Source organism: Cantharellus anzutake (assembly GCF_015039405.1).
Source record: "Cantharellus anzutake strain C23 chromosome Unknown EI90scaffold_24, whole genome shotgun sequence".
Taxonomy (NCBI): Eukaryota; Fungi; Basidiomycota; class Agaricomycetes; order Cantharellales; family Hydnaceae; genus Cantharellus; species Cantharellus anzutake.
Genome location: NW_024066974.1, coordinates 687,681 through 703,760, shown reverse-complemented (window position 1 = coordinate 703,760; position 16,080 = coordinate 687,681). Strand labels below are relative to the sequence as shown.

At 49.0% G+C, this 16,080-nt stretch overlaps 7 protein-coding genes across 7 annotated transcripts; 5 read left to right on the top strand and 2 right to left on the bottom strand.

Annotated features, from left to right (window-relative positions):
* Positions 1-871: 871 nt before the first annotated feature.
* On the top strand, positions 872-2,930 carry EI90DRAFT_2920579 (Alpha/Beta hydrolase protein; the record flags this gene model as incomplete). The annotated part of the gene is made up of 7 exons (XM_039054752.1): positions 872-1,226; positions 1,317-1,492; positions 1,571-1,757; positions 1,807-1,930; positions 1,995-2,325; positions 2,437-2,638; positions 2,728-2,930. 7 exons carry the CDS (start codon positions 872-874, stop codon positions 2,928-2,930), a joined length of 1,578 nt encoding a protein of 525 aa, XP_038915949.1.
* A 489-nt stretch (positions 2,931-3,419) lies between these two features.
* EI90DRAFT_1066887 (uncharacterized protein) lies at positions 3,420-4,406 on the top strand. Its single transcript, XM_039051458.1, has 2 exons — positions 3,420-4,326; positions 4,377-4,406. Exon 1 carries the CDS (start codon positions 3,657-3,659, stop codon positions 4,134-4,136), a length of 480 nt encoding a protein of 159 aa, XP_038915948.1. The 5' UTR covers positions 3,420-3,656; the 3' UTR covers positions 4,137-4,326; positions 4,377-4,406.
* A 2,819-nt stretch (positions 4,407-7,225) lies between these two features.
* On the top strand, positions 7,226-9,918 carry EI90DRAFT_3154766 (Alpha/Beta hydrolase protein; the record flags this gene model as incomplete). Its single annotated transcript, XM_039065949.1, has 9 exons — positions 7,226-7,567; positions 7,625-7,810; positions 7,890-8,073; positions 8,130-8,250; positions 8,314-8,641; positions 8,715-8,949; positions 9,020-9,151; positions 9,236-9,349; positions 9,420-9,918. 9 exons carry the CDS (start codon positions 7,226-7,228, stop codon positions 9,560-9,562), a joined length of 1,785 nt encoding a protein of 594 aa, XP_038915947.1. The 3' UTR covers positions 9,563-9,918.
* Positions 9,919-10,413: 495 nt separating this feature from the next.
* EI90DRAFT_3058630 (uncharacterized protein) lies at positions 10,414-12,752 on the top strand. The gene is made up of 5 exons (XM_039060382.1): positions 10,414-10,555; positions 10,622-10,716; positions 10,756-12,276; positions 12,326-12,504; positions 12,525-12,752. The coding sequence occupies exons 2-5, from the start codon at positions 10,647-10,649 to the stop codon at positions 12,603-12,605; spliced, it is 1,851 nt and encodes a 616-aa protein (XP_038915946.1). The 5' UTR covers positions 10,414-10,555; positions 10,622-10,646; the 3' UTR covers positions 12,606-12,752.
* On the bottom strand, positions 12,653-13,436 carry EI90DRAFT_1066373 (uncharacterized protein). Its single transcript, XM_039051457.1, has 2 exons — positions 13,208-13,436; positions 12,653-13,154 (listed from the first exon to the last, which is right to left on the bottom strand). The coding sequence occupies exons 1-2, from the start codon at positions 13,325-13,327 to the stop codon at positions 12,858-12,860; spliced, it is 417 nt and encodes a 138-aa protein (XP_038915945.1). The 5' UTR covers positions 13,328-13,436; the 3' UTR covers positions 12,653-12,857.
* On the bottom strand, positions 13,314-15,322 carry EI90DRAFT_3016552 (uncharacterized protein; the record flags this gene model as incomplete). The annotated part of the gene is made up of 9 exons (XM_039057006.1): positions 13,314-13,533; positions 13,612-13,896; positions 14,092-14,112; positions 14,179-14,218; positions 14,328-14,490; positions 14,637-14,784; positions 14,936-15,041; positions 15,215-15,239; positions 15,287-15,322. The coding sequence occupies 9 exons, from the start codon at positions 15,320-15,322 to the stop codon at positions 13,314-13,316; spliced, it is 1,044 nt and encodes a 347-aa protein (XP_038915944.1).
* EI90DRAFT_1066323 (uncharacterized protein) lies at positions 15,021-16,045 on the top strand. Its single transcript, XM_039051455.1, has 3 exons — positions 15,021-15,169; positions 15,246-15,593; positions 15,729-16,045. Exons 2-3 carry the CDS (start codon positions 15,391-15,393, stop codon positions 15,985-15,987), a joined length of 462 nt encoding a protein of 153 aa, XP_038915943.1. The 5' UTR covers positions 15,021-15,169; positions 15,246-15,390; the 3' UTR covers positions 15,988-16,045.
* Positions 16,046-16,080: the final 35 nt, after the last annotated feature.

Here is a 16,080-nt window from a genome sequence, read left to right as displayed (position 1 = left end):
TGGACGTAGCTTGGCAGCTACACTCAACGAGGTAAGGCAGACGCTATGATACATTATGTTTAACTAATAGGCTGTGCTACAGGGCGCGCAGTTGCGTCGGGAAGGCTAGTGGGATGTTGAGTGCTAGCACAGCACATTGCTGTCGGCCGGGATCATGACTTGTATCCCAACAGCTTCCAAACGCTGAGATTTTAAATCCATTGGTTCCTAAGAATGGGAGCCAGGAAGGCCGGACAACAGAGAGTCACAGCAGAGAGCCTTACAGTGATTGACAAAGCATTACTCAACGTACGAGGATGCATGGAGTAAGCGAACGACGGGCAAGGCCGACCTGACTGTAATGTTGCAATTGAAAAAAACTACGGGCACCTGAAAACTTCTCCCGTAAAATTTCCTCAGTACACGAAGTTGGCTAACAACCCACTTATATTGATTGAGCCACGAGTACTAGGTGAAATCACTACTTGCGTCTTCAAGGGTCTTGGACCCTGCGTTTCCAGGGGTGAGAGGCATGATGCGGTAGGATTGGATTGAGAGCGTTGCACTAGGTTGGGCATATTCTTTCCCTACTACCCAGCCTGATCCAGGGAATTCCACCGCGACTCCTTGATCGGCTATCGGTCACCGTTGTCACAACCTGCTCTCTTCTTCATCACCTCTATGAGAAGGCCAGGGGCTTTCCCATCTGGTTTCCATCCGTGTTGGCTACTTTTGCCTACGCCTCTCCGTCGGAAGAGCCTAGGATCACAGCGTGAACTTGCAGTCAGCGAAAGCGAAAAGGCTTTGCCACACCGCAGTGTGTTGTTCATCAGCAGCAGTCTCCAGAAGCTAAGTCATATCAGGGCTGACAATGGTGACTACGAAGGTGCAGATGAGAAACGTTCTCGTCGTGGTTCTTTCGCTCTTCTATTCGGTGTTTTCGCTGCCGTCCGTCCGTCATCCTTCATTGCACACGGGTGGGCAGCCGTCATTGCCTGTACTTCGCTGGGGAAATGGTGTCCCAGCTCCCACCAACCTGATCGGGCCTCAGGTCCAACTAGCACAGGGTCTCATCACAGGTCTGAGCATGTCTCAATTCGGCCAGGATTATTTCCTGGGCATCCCCTATGCTCAACCTCCATTGGGCGGGTTGAGGTTTGCGAAGCCACAACCACCGAAACTGAATACGACTCACAAGATAGACGCCACCAGGTACGGAAAAGCCTGTCTGCAACCGACCAGCGTATGTCCTCTCGTTTTGATTCCCCCCAGATCTCGTGGATGACTTTTTTTTTAGACCACAGGCATAACAACAACTTCCTTTTCAACCACTACAGGTCTAACAACTTCTGACTTGTCAGAAGATTGCCTTTTTATCAACATCTTCCGACCTTCAAACCTGGCCCACGGCTCAAAACTTCCTGTAATGGTTTGGATCCATGGAGGAGCTTTTACTCTTGGTGCATCACAACTGTATAATGGATCGGTGATCGTCGGGCAGAGTGTTTTTCTGGTTTAAGTAGTACTTCCAGCACACTCAGCCCTATTTTCTGACATGCAACCCTGTTGTGGCGATGTTTTGACTATTCAGAACGAATCTGTCATCTATATTTCCTTCAATTACCGTCTAAACGCGTTCGGTTTCCTTGGCTCTCCTGAGTTGGGGCACGATTCTGAGGTCGGAGCGCTCAACGCTGGCCTACACGATATGATCGGTGCATTGAAATGGGTACAGGAGAATATTGGTGCTTTTGGAGGAGATAAGGATCGAGTGACAGGTAGGTTCTGATCAATTCATGGCGGCAATGTGAATTTACGGCTGTCAAGTATTTGGTGAGTCGGCGGGTGCGATCGGGATTGGGTCTCTCCTTGTCGCTGGAGGGGGACATTATGTGGAACAGCACAACTTATTTCATGGTGCCATCATGGAGAGCGGAGCCCCAGCAAGTTTGTTCCACCCGTACCTTCCTTTCCTTCTCCGGTCTTCGAGTCCTTTGTCTGATTGCCGCCACTAGTATCCCCGTTCCCGTTGTGTCCGATCTCCTTCCCTGGACAAATATCTTCGCTGGAGCGGCAGGCTGTCCCCCCTCCAACTCCCCGATCATATCATGCCTTCGTTCAAAACCCTCTGAAATACTTTATCAAGCTTCACTCGTGGCGTTAAATGCCACTAAGTATGCACTCGCTTTCCCCCGAGTTGTGGATGGATTCTTTTTTGATAAGGGGAAACGCGCAGCCGAACAGGTCCGAAGGGGCGATGTAGCAACTGTGCCCGTTATCGCTGGGTGCAATCTCGACGAAGGGACATTATTTGTACCGCATACGTTCAATACTACGAACGAAATGGTGAATTATTTCAGAGGTTCGTTTCCTGGACTTCTACGGAGAAGGGCTATATTATTCTCCATATGGAGAAGCTTACATTACTTTTATTCCGTTTGCCATGTTGGCACAGAGTTGCTTTATGTTGGAAATCTCAGTGCAGCGACACCAGAGCAAACGAAGCTCTTCAAGGTCCTTCTGAAGTTATATCCCGATATTCCTGCCATTGGAAGTCCCTATAATCCAGTCGGGGCAAGTAAAGACGATCGATTTTTTGGCCAGAATAATCAGTACAAGAGAGCTGCAAGTTTGTTTGGGGATGGTGCCTACCAGAGTGGTGTGTGCCATGATCCATTGGACGAACTCTTGGGGCAACGAATGCCTACCAACGGCGTTAATATTGGTCCAATGCGGGACATTATATAGGTCGACGTGCATTGCTGGACACATATGTCAAGCGCAATGTGGATTATCCCGCATGGACATACCTTTACACCCAAGTAATACCAGACACACCGGCATACTTGGGTGTTTATCACGGAAGTGAGGCTCCGTCCGGTGAGTTCTTTTCATTACAAAGAAGTGGGATTCTGATCTTCATGCTCTCGCTTGCCTTGATTGGATATTAGTATTTGGCCTGTACGCTGCCCAGAACAAAACCTCGGTTCCGGGTATGACCTCGTTATACATGGTCAGCTCCTGGGTTGCCTTTGCGAACTCCCTCCATCCTAACCGCCCATACTGTAAGCCGCCACCTGCTCTTTTCCGTTCTTTTCCGGATGTTCAGATTCATTGTTTGCGTCGAATTCAGTGCCCAATTGGCCCAAGTACGGAAAGCGAGGCCATATGTTGAATATCGGGAATGGGAACTTCGATGTCATCACTGATGATTTCCGGAAGAAGGGGATGGAATTCTTGCAAAGAAAGGAATTTACGGACACGTTTAATCTCTAAAGATACTACTCTTCTCGTCAATGATTGAGACTGGACCACCGAAAAACTAAAATGCTAACGTGTGACTCGGGATATAGCCTAATCCGAAGGAATAGTGCCAAGTCGACGGTTAGACGCGCTGGAGGCACCTTCGCAACCGTTGGGATTTTTCGCCGGATTTCTTCTTTTCCCCTTAGTTCATATTCGTTGGAACAGAAGTGTGAGATTTCTAGTTGTGTTTGCGAGCATCATGCCATTGATATTGTAACTGCATTGTTTGTTCACATCGTTGGAACTTAGTAGGCTGGAGTCTTGCCTAGGAACTGAGTGCCTATCCGCTCGATTCCTAGTAACGTCAGTAAAGCGCGCAATGGGCAAGGCCGAGAGCTGGAGAAAAGTCGGCAACAATTACCAGAAATCATATGGGATCCTACTCGCCCCAGGCAGCAAGACTGCACCACTTACATTGCAACACAGGGAATAGAGTGATAAGGGGAATCCCCGGCCGAATCAACCCAATTCGGGATCGCGGCGAAACACGCCGATCGGATAATCATTGTGCAAATGCGCAGTATATGTTGAAACGGCTGCAGGGGAGGCGAGATGGGCCTCACTGGACTTTGATGCGATCTTTTGACATTCTGCCCGCAGCTCCAGTTCGATGGAGTTTAGCATACGGAGGATCTTCGGAGTATGCGAGTGGCAGCAGGGCGTTTTCACCTCGTTGCTCGTTCACTTCGTGTTTCTACACTTCCTCGAGAACTCTGCTCTCACTTATCAGCAAAATGACCTTCGAGGAAGTTCTAAGCAAGAGGGAGGACCACCCCATCATTGTTAATTCAAGACGAGTCCCCCCTCCTGCGATTTCGACTGCATTCCGAAGATCCGACACCGTATGCTAAGCTCCATTGAACTGGAGCCGCGGGCAGAGTGCCAAAAAAGTTGCGTCAAAGCCCAATCTCGACTCCCGCAGCCACTCCAACAGGCTATGAGCCCAGAGCGGCTCACCTGGGATGGCTCTAGTATACTCTGGCGGTATCGTGGCCAGCTACATATAGCGGATGATGAGGAAGCTTTCTCTTCCCGGGTCCAGTTAGTTACTGACAAACTCAAAATCTATACGAGGTGACATCTCTGGTTAGGCACCACAATTCTCATCACTCCAGTCACAAGGTAGATGCCACCAAATACGCAAAGGCATGTTTTGCAACCGACCGAAGTATGTTGTTCTCATGTTGATTTCCCTCCAACTTTTGCAGGTAAATGTTGCCCTTTAGATTGCCCTGGGTGGGCCCGACAGGCCCGACAGCCTCCGACTTGTCAGACTTAGCAACATCTTCCTGCCTCTAACTTACCTGTCCATTTAGGCAGGACTCCAGCCTCTATGACTTCGTAATAATCTGTCCATTCCCGTAATGGTTTGGTTTTTATATTGGAACGTCACAACCATATGATGGCTTGGCGATCGTCGGGCAGAGTTTCCGGTATGAGTGAGTCCGACAAATTTGCAATGGGTGATGAGAATTTGAAATTACAACCCGTTAAGGCGGGGATTTTGTGGAACAGTACAACCTATTTTATAGTGAACAAGACGAGCAGAATAAGAGTCATGTGAGTTCAACATTTCTCCACAGGAGGAATGCAGGAAACAGCCAAAGGAAACGCACCTCTGAAATAATCCACCATTTCGTTCAATGGTAGTATCAAGCGTGCGCAGTACAAGTCCCTTCATCAAGATTGCATCTTGTGATGATGGGTACAGCCGCTACATTACTTACCCCTTCTCACCTCTTCTGCGGCACGTTGAAAAAGAATGCATCCACCACTCGGATGAAGGGGGGTCTTGGGTCGTTCCCATTTAATGTCACGAGTGAACCTTGATAAAGTACTTCAGAGGATTTCGAGTGAAGGCATAATGTGATCGAGGAATTGGAGGGAAGACAGCTGCCGCGGCAGCGGAGATATTCGTTCAGGGTAGGAGGTCGGACACAGTGCGAACGGGGATACTGGCATCAAATGAAGGATTTGGAAATCGGAGAAGTGAAGCGAAGGGTGAAACAATTTTCCTGGCTGGACCTCCGCTCTCCATGATAGGGCTCTACGTCAGAAACGTTAGTGAAGCGACGCTAGAGCCAACAACACTTGCCCTACCGTCCGCTCTGATGGGGGATTCTTGGAGGGACCAATGCCCCACAATGGTGTTGGTTTATCTGATGCTGGAAATCATATAGGTCGACGCGTTGCTGGATGCATATGTCAAGCGCGACGTGCCCTATCCATACCTTTGTACGGGAACCCCGGCATATTTTAGTATCTGTCATGGAAGCGAGGCTGCATCTGGTGAGTTACAATGCCGTTTCACTGCAGAGCAGGATTCTGAAGTCCTGATCGTCCTCATGCCTCGCACCCCTCCCTTGGTCCGCTCCATGATGATTCCATTTAGTATCCGCACCACCCGCGCTATTAGTATTCGGACTCTACGCTGTTCAGAACAAAACCTCAGTTCTGGGAATGACCTCGTTATACATGGTCTGCATTTGCGAATTCCTTCCAACCCAATTGCCCATACTGTGGGTCCCCCTCTCCCGTTTTGTTACTCCTGTTCTTTTCCTTAAAATCTAATGCATCGTTTGTATCGCAGTGCCCAAATAGTATGGGAAGCAACGCCATCTGTTGCACATCGGGAACGGGGACTTTGACGTCATCGCTGATAATTTCCGGGAGAAAGGGATAGAGTTTTTGAAGAGCAAGGACTCTACGGACATGTTTAGCCTCTAGAATGTCTGAAACTGGATGTTGTTATGCCAAAGTGGCAGCATACTTACATTTAGAATGTCAGCGAGAGGAGAGAACTGTTGAACTGATGATTATCATCACTAGGAATCATGCATCTCTTCTATTACAGTGCAATGTGGCGCTAGGAATAATTAACGTGAGCAAAGTCGGGCGCGCGATGACCGGGATGCGGTGCCAGATGGTAGTGTGATGCCATACATTGGCACAGCGTACGGCCGGCCGGGCGCGGGGAGCCACGCGGCATCGTGACCATATCAAACCCCTATGTTGAAAGCCGAAATGCTGACATGCGACGAATTTAGCGCTGAGATCCCCTTTTGAATTTGAGGCTCACTTTTCTGGCACTTCATCGGTTCCTCAGTTCATATTGTCGAGGCTTCTAAGGATTTCGTAGGCAGGACACCAGCCTCTAGAGGGATTTCGTATAAGGCAATTCGCTACCTCAGCGGCTACACTCGCGAGACCAGATGTACAAAATTGTGAACGTCAGTTGTGTACTTATTTATAGACAAAATGAAATCTATGACGGAGCGGTCCCATGTAAGGCAACTCCTGTGCTTAGTAATACCACATGAATCACCACATAAACACCGGGCACGCATCTCCGCCCCCAGTGAGTCGTAATTCCAACAAGAAGTTTCTTCTTATTTTTGCGGAAATTATTATTCTAGCGCCCACGATCACACGATCAGCAGTCATAGAGGCTAGCCCTGCCCTGCACGAAAGTCTTGCGAAAAAGTCAATTGCGCGTCAGGCTGTCCGGTGGCTGTGCAGTCGTCATACATTCAACGACAGGCAACAAGAACACGGGCGCAAGACCCCGATTCCATTTCCCATATTGAGTGCTGGATTGCAACTGGATTGAAAACGGAACCTTCGATGTCCGTGTAATGCTCTGCATCTTATGTATTGCCATGCCCACCCGGAGCGAACAACCTCCAGATTTGATTTTCCCATGCAATGCCTCTTCGATCCATTGCCATTACCACGAAGTTCCCTGGACTAATCACCAATATGTAATATAATCCGCCTCCCATGAAACGTGCCCTTCTTTTATGTAATCATTATTTTTCAGCAAAGCTGTGATCACAGCACCACCTTAAAGCGAAACAGCTTGACATTTACCGCCTATCCTACAGAGCATCACTCACTTACAGGCAGTAGTTACATAGTGACTACGAAGCCAAAGCCAGCGATGAAGAGCATTCTCCTCGTGGTCCTTTCTCTGTGCTGTTCAGTGCTTTCACTACCGCCCTTCAGTCATCCTTCTGGGTGGTCATTCCTTGCATCTCCTCGCTGGACGGATGGTGTCCCATCTCCCACCAACTTGACTGGGCCTCAGGTTCAACTAGCTCAAGGTCTCCTTACAGGTCTCAGTGTGCCTCAATTTGGTCAGGATTATTTTTTGGGCATTCCCTATGCTCAGCCGCCATTGGGCGAGCTGAGGTTTGCGAAGCCCCAACCGTTGACGGTGAATGCAAGTGAAACGATAGATGCCACCAAGTTCGGGAACGCATGTTTGCAACCGATTCGCCCAGTATGTTCTCTCTCCCTTGTTGATCTTTCCCTAACTTCTCCGATGATTCGTTTTTAGGGCACCCTGGACATAACAGTCTCTGACTTATCTGAAGATTGTCTCTTTATCAACGTTTTCCGTCCCTCGAACCTGCCCCGTAGTGCGAATCTTCCCGTCATGGTTTGGATTTATGGAGGAAGCTTTACTACGGGTGCGTCGCAAACCTTCAATGGCACAGAGATCGTCAGGCAGAGCGTTTTTCTGGTATGAGCAATTCCTTCCGGCATCTCATCCCCCAATTTTTGACGCCCAACGTCGTTGTGACGATGATTCGAATACTCAGAACGAATCTGTCATCTTCGTCTCCTTCAATTACCGTCTAAATGCCTTTGGTTTCCTTGGCTCTCCTGAACTGGCCGATCCTACCACTGGAACGCTCAACGCCGGTTTATACGATATGATCGGTGCATTAAAATGGGTGCAAGAGAATATTGGTGCTTTCGGAGGAAATAAGGACCGGGTGACAGGTAAATTCCAATCGATTTGCAATGGCGGGATGGATTTGAAATTTCGACCTGTCCAGTGTTCGGTGAGTCGGCAGGTGCGATGGGGATTGGTTCTCTCCTTGTCGCTGGAGGCGGACAGTACGCAAAACAGCACAATTTATTCCATGGTGCTATCATGGAGAGCGGATTTCCAGCAGGGTAAATTTATTTCACCCGCATCTTCTCCGATTTTGTTTGATCATTGCTCCATTCCATCGTCAGTATCCCAGCTCCCATTGTATCCGATCTTCTACCCTGGACAAGTATCTTTGTTGCAGCGGCAGGTTGCCCCCCCTCCAATTCCTCTATCATATCATGTCTTCGTTCGAAATCCTCTGAAGCGCTTTACCGAGCTTCACTAGTGACGTTAAATGCGACCCACTCCGCGTTTCCTTTCAACAGGGTGGTGGATGGATTTTTCTTTAAGGAGGGAGGTGCGGCCGAAGAAGTAAGAAGGGGTAATGTAGCAACTGTGCCAGTCATCACGGGGTGTAACCTCGACGAAGGGACGCAATTTATACCCCACACGTTCAACACTTCGGACGAAATGGTGAATTATTTCAGAGGTTCGTTTTCCTTTACTATTTTTCCCCATAGGCATGCTGTGCTATCTCCACGCGCAGAAACTTACTTCCGTTTGTCTTGTTGCGGCAGAATTACTTTATGTCGGAAACCTTAGTTTAGCGACCCCAGAACAAACGAAATTGTTCAACGTTCTTCTAGACTTATACCCAGATATCCCCGCACTTGGAAGTCCCTATAATCCGATCAGGGTAAGTAAAAATGATCGGTTCTTTGGGCCGCACAATCAATACAAGAGGGCTGCAAGCGTGTTCGGGGATTCTGTCTTCCACAGTGGTGTGTGCGATCGAATCTTGGAACAACGAATGTTGAGCAATGACGTTGATTTCCATTTTATATTACACAGGTCGACGCGCATTGCTGGACGCTTATGTCAAGCGCAATGCGAATTATCCGGCATGGTCATATCATTATACCCAAGTGGCTCCAGGTGCGCCACCATATTTGGGTGTTTATCACGGAAGTGAGGTTCCATCTGGTGAGTTGGAGTGGCCCCTCTCACATCCACTGCAGAACAGAATTCTGACTTTCATATCCTCCCTCGCATCGATGCCGATACTAGTATTCGGCCTGTATGCTGTCCAGAACAGGACCACGGTTCTGGGCACAACTTCGTTATACATGGTCAGCGCCTGGGTCGCCTTTGCGAACTCCTTCCAACCTAACCGCCCATACTGTAAGCGCCACCCCCCCCCCCTCACTTTTGTCCTTTTCCCAAAGTCTGATGCATTATTTGTGTCGTGCAGTGCCCAAATGGCCCCAGTACGGAAGGCAACGCCACATGTTGCACATCGGAAATGGGGACTTCAACGTGATTACCGATGATTTCCGGAAGAAGGGAATAGAATTCTTGCGGAGTAAGGACTTTACAGACACCTTTAACCTTTAAAATGTTTCAATTGCCCTTCCCCGATGGTCTAAGACTGGATGTATGGGACGTATGTTGAAGGCCGAAATGTTGGTGTACGAATGTGGCCTAATGGGACTATCGGTGCTATTAGGCTTTGCGGGGCAAGGCTTGCCTAACTCCCAATAGGGATTTCCTTGTTGGGTTTCTTCTTTTCCTCAGTTCACGTTATTGGAACGGACTCGTGCTTGTATCTGGCGCCTGGTGGTTGCGTTGCTGATGAATTTAACGTTGTTGGGGTTAAGCACCTTTACGCTGGATTCGTAGATTCCTATTTAGTATTATGTAGTGTACGTGTTCGGACGCTGACGCATAAATAGATGTAGTGAATAATTGGCAATGGCTGACTGAGTGACTGAGTGCCCGAGGGAGGATGTGTAGTCATCACCATGAAAAGGCTGATGACATTCAAAGGTCCTACTAACAGCAAGGCGAACAATCAGTTCCGAGACACGAAAAGAGCCTGGATGAAGGAATGCGTGCTTGATCGTGCTCGGTTGCCATTAGCACGGGAGAAAAACAGGTCAAACAGAATGACTGAAAAGCACGGACACTCGCATGCGAAAGGGTGCGTACAACAGATGCAGCATGTAAAGAAAAGGCCCAAGGCGATGTACTTTGCCATCAGCTCGAGAAAGGGAAAGGTGAACGAAACAAGCCAGCTAAATGCTGGATCGAGCGGTAATATTGTTGAAGAGTGCGGATAACGACGAGCATGCGCGTTCAGTAGATTAATTATTACGAAGTCATAGAGGCTTGCCATGGAGTCCTGCCTATCGGCAGATGTATATAATTCGAAGGAGCGCGGAAACCTCGGACACGCGATCGTTGCACGGCTATTTCCGCCAATGCTTGTTTGGCACGTTTCAACAAGCAATTGTGAGCTTCAAGATTATCTTAGACCTGCAATCAGATCTGTATAGTTATTTGATTATTGTGAACCGCCTCGAAGCATAATTCACTGACCCCGCTGTAGTGAGTTCAAACCAGGGAGTCCAAGCGCAATCCGCAATCCTGACTCTTCGGGCTCGCAGATCTCCTCCTCCCCCCTCCCCATTGTCTCCATATGCAGCAGGAAGTATCTTTTCCCGTCTTAGAGCCAGAGCAACAGGGAATAATTGCCCCAGGTTCGTCGTGTGACTCCAAATGCCTTTCTATTGACTTACCCCCATAAGTGTATTTGTTATCTAAATTACGACAGAGAACGAAGCAGTTTCTCAGTGGAACTGGAGTCCATGTCCATAATACTCTCGCGTGTCGGGAACATGAAGACCAATCGTATGGCAAGTCAGATGCACAAACACAAAGTTTGATTGGTCCCTCGGCGCCAAGACCCACTGTCGCACCAGCGGAACCCCCACCTAGTCCACCCGAGGAAAGCCACATTCAAGTGAACTTTACGAACTTTTGTAATGCCGTATTTGGAACGCCACCTCCACAGTTGTCGGAGGCAGCGGAGCGAGTGGTAAAAAGCAGGAAGTTCCTTTCCTGCAGAAAACGATATATGGAAATGTACAGCTTCAAGAAGGACTTGCCAGTGTTCAGAGCGGACCCGGATATTCAACTTATGCGCCTCCTCAATCTGATACTGATCAAAGTACGCGAGTTCGGCTTCGATCAGCGGTACCTCCACGATATACACTATGCCAAGCGTCCCCAACGCGAGCGGCGATCCAAATCGAGCCAATCATTTTCCTCCAGATGTCTCGGCGTTGAGGTGCAGACAACGGCAAACGGGAAGCTCAAATTCGGGTTTTCAAATGCACTCGTAACCATCGATGCAAACCCCAGCCTTATTCCTTCACCCTCTTCCGACGCAAGTTCATGGCGACTCTCCGATAATCGGGTCCCGCCTTCGTCTTCACCTAACCGTTCTCCCGAGCCACGACATGATCACTCCCCAGGAGGAACCAAACGTCAACACCGCGAGTCACCACCTGATATGTCTGCTGGGTCTAACCGACATGGAAAACGACAAAGGCCCGATCCCATTCCCAAAAAACTGTCGCCTCCTACCCCCGATCCTTCTTCGCTCAAACACCACGCTCTTCGTACGTTATCAACAATTGGAAATCGGCGGCATGTTTTGGGGATCCATGTCGACGGAAACATGTTCCAGCTTTGGTACTTCGATCGTGCCGGGTCTATCTGCTCCAGTAAGATCAGCATAAAGGATGATGCCGAGCTATTCGCTACCTCTATTGTATTGTTCTCCCTCGCTAGCAAAGAGCGCCTCGGTTATGAGCCTTGCTTCGAAGCACCAGCGGGCATGAAGCGGCGGTCTTGGTCGACCATCCGGAATCACGAGGTTGGGGTGGAAGGATATCGCTTCAGGCTCCTTTCTGCCGCATCATTGTATGGGCGAGGAACATTCGTGTATGAAGCTGAGCTTATTTCAGGGCCAGTTATCCAATCCGGTCGCTTAGCCATCAAATGCTCCTGGCAGCCTATATCGAAACACCCGGAAGATGAACTCTATCGCCTAGCCAATCAAAGAGGGGTGAGTGGCTTGGCGACTCTGCACGCTTCATGCACGGTTTCCTTGCTTTCCGACGGTGTGCGCGGTGACCTCTTCGCGAACTGCTCCTACCAAGATCGCGAGCTCCGAGTGCAGGTATTGAGCCCATTTTGTGTGCCACTATATACGGTTCAGAATATGGACACATTCCAAACGGCATTCACGTCATTAGTTGCAGGTTTGCGCTTCCCCGCGTCTCGCATTCTTGCGCTAACCCTATCTTTAAGCCCATCACGAGCTCCATGAAAAGGCCGGCATATTGCATCGAGACATAAGCCCCAACAACTTGATGGTGGACTCCAGTGATCCTACCAAGGGCGTTCTCATTGACCTAGATATGGCGGTTCGAGACAGAAATCCCGACACTGGGGAGAGTCTGAACGTGCCTGTGCTTCCCGGTGCGCCCGTTCGTCACGTCCACATGAGATTGTTCGTATAAATGTCACGATGGAGGATCCCTGCTTCATATGCCCGACGGTGTGCTGGCAAAGACTCAATTTCTTGTGAGTAACGGAAAGGATTCAAACTTACTTTCGATAATGGAAAAGAAGAACAATATCGTGTCTTTGTTTATGTCGATTAATGTGATTGGCTTATACTCATCGTCCATGACAATCGCTTCTAGATAGCGCATTGGGCCAAACTTGTAACCAGGAAGATACTCCATCAAAGCCCGTCCATTCCCGAGACTGCTGAGCTTTTCCGAGCAGAGGATCTTAGGTACCTGCATTACCCTTTTTCGTCAAAAACCGGTAATGATCAACTTCCGACGAATTGCGATCGCATGGCTGATATGATAATTTCAACACGCATGCTCGATCGTGACCCGTAACATCGTCTCTGGTGCGTGCGGCGAAAACAGATGTGCATCTCCCAATAAAACCACGAGTAATGTATATGTATGGGTTTAGAGGGATTGAATGAAATAACACGACTTGCAACGGTTATCCGTTGCTGGTCATGAGCGACGGGCCAATTAGAAGTGTCAAAGTGAGGGCAGAAACCGACTTCCTGAGGACTCGCATGTGTCATCGCCAAGATATGCCTACAGAACAACTGGAAGTCGTCCGGTTTCCGAATATCTATGATACCTGACCCAATCGGCCCACAGTGATCATAGTACCAGGTCTCGACAAGGGAATCAATAACAACCATGCCAGTACCGAAGCGGTTAAGAGGTTGGCTTGACAGTTGTTCCAAGCCATACCCAGCCAACTATTGCCTCCCATCCAACGTCGCCTCGCCGACTTTCTCAGACTCCCGCTCTTTCTGCTCCTCTGTCATTTCACTATCTGAGGTGAGAGGCAGCAGTGAAGCACGGCAATTTTCCTTTCGCTTCAGGTCGATGGGAAAGAGAATATCCCTCCAATGCACTTGATCGGGGGATGTTGGTGCCCTCCGTCCGCGTCTCTTGCGAACAAAAACACCATCGGGACTGATGAACTTAAAGTTTTCAGCATTTCAGCGATGGTGAAATGTGGGTGCAGGATGACATGCCTCCTCATTGCACTACTTAAGGTCCCTAGAAGCTTCTTCTTCCCGTGCGTTTTCACGTAATCGATCCCTCCCTCCATTGGCCTTGATAATACTGGAGACCATCTCAGCAAAGGGTGCATACAAATCGCGCTCTAAGCTATCTTTGTTATCGACCACTTCAAGATACTCATCCCGGAGTTTTCGTAGCGGACCTTTGACCTTCCTGAGCAGGTCCAGGGGTAGTTTCTTCAAGGTGGGATGTATGACACCCAAGAACTGGTCATAGGGGATTCCTCTAGCGTTCATTTTCCCGAGTTCGCATCTTAGTTTATGATGTTCCGTTGATTTGCGTCCATCAGAATTTGGGATTCCCGCCACGGTTGAGGTTGAACGCATTGACCCTAGAGAGACTCAGGAGGTTGCTACAAGACGAAATGATGGACTAGCGAGTTTATCGCTGGTGGACTAATGTTTAATACATGATTTATGAAAGACAAACATGATATAACCAACATACCTCAGTCCCGTTGTACGTGAACTGAGGAAAGGTTGGGTTGTCCAAAAATTGGGGTTTTATAGTCAGGCGCTATGAATGCGCACTGACTTTGGCACGAGTGTCACCAAGAAAGGTAATTGGCGAAAATCTAAGACGCCACACGACTCAACATCACCAAACGTGAGTTGGTCATAGCGTACGCCATTATACCAAGAATTCTAACAGTTGCTCACTTGAGAAATAAATAGGTCACGTACCACATCCACGATCCCCACAGTCAGGAGCTCTTGGCGAAACATTTAGGTCTCCTACCAGCGTGACACCGGTCGGAACACCGGTGAGCGGACGTGGGATTGAAACAGCCGACAAATACCATTCCCATCCGAAACCTCGTCCCTCCACCTTACCGCCCCAGCTGGACTGTCCGTGACGCCGTTCGATATTGTAGTCTCACCCATGTATTCGCTGGTAGGCTGAGTCTCCGAGATGATGGGGGAGGGGTCCGGAGTTGAAGGCAAGTGGAGACGCGACGCCCTAGTGCGTCCGATGGTGTCGAAGTGATGCACATACTCCTTTGTAAGGCGTTTCCGCTTCGTTTTTGCCTTTGGAAGCGTCGTGCTGAGGCGGGAGGAGGATGATACGACGGATGGACTCATACCCGCCTTGCCCTCAGGTGAGTTAAGCCGCAGGGGATCGGAGTGGGTGCAGGCGGTACTAAGGAAGTCGGGGGAAGAACAAAGATCAACTCAGGGGGCACAGGGTGAGTGGTGGCAAGAATGAGCATCCAACTTGGAAACTTCATGAGTGGCACTGTAGCTCTGAGTAGTTCAGTGGTTCAGTGGCCAAGATCGTTGGCGGCACGTACACAGAGGTAAACAACGCGTGCTGTGCGTCAGTTGTCTCAATAAGCCAGTGGATCTGCAGCACTCCTGACATGCAACTCAACCCGGTTTTACACAGCGCTCGTCTTTCTGTGACCATCGAGCGCGTTCACGCTTCCCAACTTTTATTCGTTTGGAAATCAGCACAGCCGACGAATCTTATCAGCACCTACTAATGAAGCTTTGGTAACTGAAGGTCTTCTATATCTCCACTATCCGTCCGTCCTCCCTATCACAACTCCGTGATGTACTGTTCCACTCACCTTCCGTCCTTGCACATCTCCGGACCTATAGCAGCAGGGAGATCCCTAAGATGTGATCATTGCTTCACTTACGTCATCAATCTCCTTCAGGCTGGTGCAATTCGTCATCGTCGTGGTTTCTCGTTCGAGTCGTCTAATTTCTCTCCTAATCAACGGTTAACGACGCTCAGATCAGGATGATATGGGGATCTTGGGATTGTTTCATAGGCCGTCCTCTGATCTCGATGGGACAATTTGGACCATGGGAGAAATGTTGTCCATTAAATCAGACCTTCGGATTTCGGACCATGAACACTGAGATAACTGGTGGGCGCCAACTTACGCGGCAAGTGCCCACTACCCCTTCATTCACTCTCGGCAATGGCCTCAAAGTTCGGAGGTGTGGTTTTTTTTTTTTTTATACAATGGCACATTATTTTCCCTGGCTTCAATAACATTTATCCCCGTTTGCGCTTGCTGCATCTTAAAATTTCATACTGATGCGGCGTTGTGGTTGCTTTGGTCTTGGGTAAAGAGGTCTTTTCGTTGAGTGCCACCCTACCAGATCCCTTCATGTGTTTTTTTCTTTCTATCATCCGTCTGATGTTCTGTTTGGTGTTTCTCCGTTGGATCGAAACATGTGCTTGTCGAGGTATTTGTGCTCAATCCTGTTGCACCACCTCGCTGCTGGGCTGCCGATATCTATGCACAAGCAGAAAACTATTGCCGTTATTTTTGAGGGCCAGGGCCCGGTGCCGAGCTGCTTATCCGAGGTTCCTTTCCACGAGCCGTAGTCTCGCCAACTTCTTAGGAAGATGAATGTCCTCCCTACCTTGCTGGTAAAATCAACATGCACCATTTTTTAGGAGCGGCTGGAATGCCCTCAG

Bases quoted from the DNA above. Each gene is read 5' to 3' on its own strand.
- EI90DRAFT_1066887 (XM_039051458.1), top strand. From the start codon at position 3,657: ATGGGATCCTACTCGCCCCAGGCAGCAAGACTGCACCACTTACATTGC.
- EI90DRAFT_3058630 (XM_039060382.1), top strand. From the start codon at position 10,647: ATGCAGCAGGAAGTATCTTTTCCCGTCTTAGAGCCAGAGCAACAGGGA. The intron at 10,717-10,755 runs GTGACTCCAAAT...TACCCCCATAAG, and splicing joins AATTGCCCCAGGTTCGTCGT to TGTATTTGTTATCTAAATTA. The intron at 12,277-12,325 runs GTTTGCGCTTCC...CCTATCTTTAAG, and splicing joins ATTCACGTCATTAGTTGCAG to CCCATCACGAGCTCCATGAA.
- EI90DRAFT_1066373 (XM_039051457.1), bottom strand. From the start codon at position 13,327: ATGGGAGGCAATAGTTGGCTGGGTATGGCTTGGAACAACTGTCAAGCC. The intron at 13,155-13,207 runs GTGGGCCGATTG...GACGACTTCCAG, and splicing joins GACCTGGTACTATGATCACT to TTGTTCTGTAGGCATATCTT.
- EI90DRAFT_1066323 (XM_039051455.1), top strand. From the start codon at position 15,391: ATGATATGGGGATCTTGGGATTGTTTCATAGGCCGTCCTCTGATCTCG. The intron at 15,594-15,728 runs GTGTGGTTTTTT...TCTTGGGTAAAG, and splicing joins AATGGCCTCAAAGTTCGGAG to AGGTCTTTTCGTTGAGTGCC.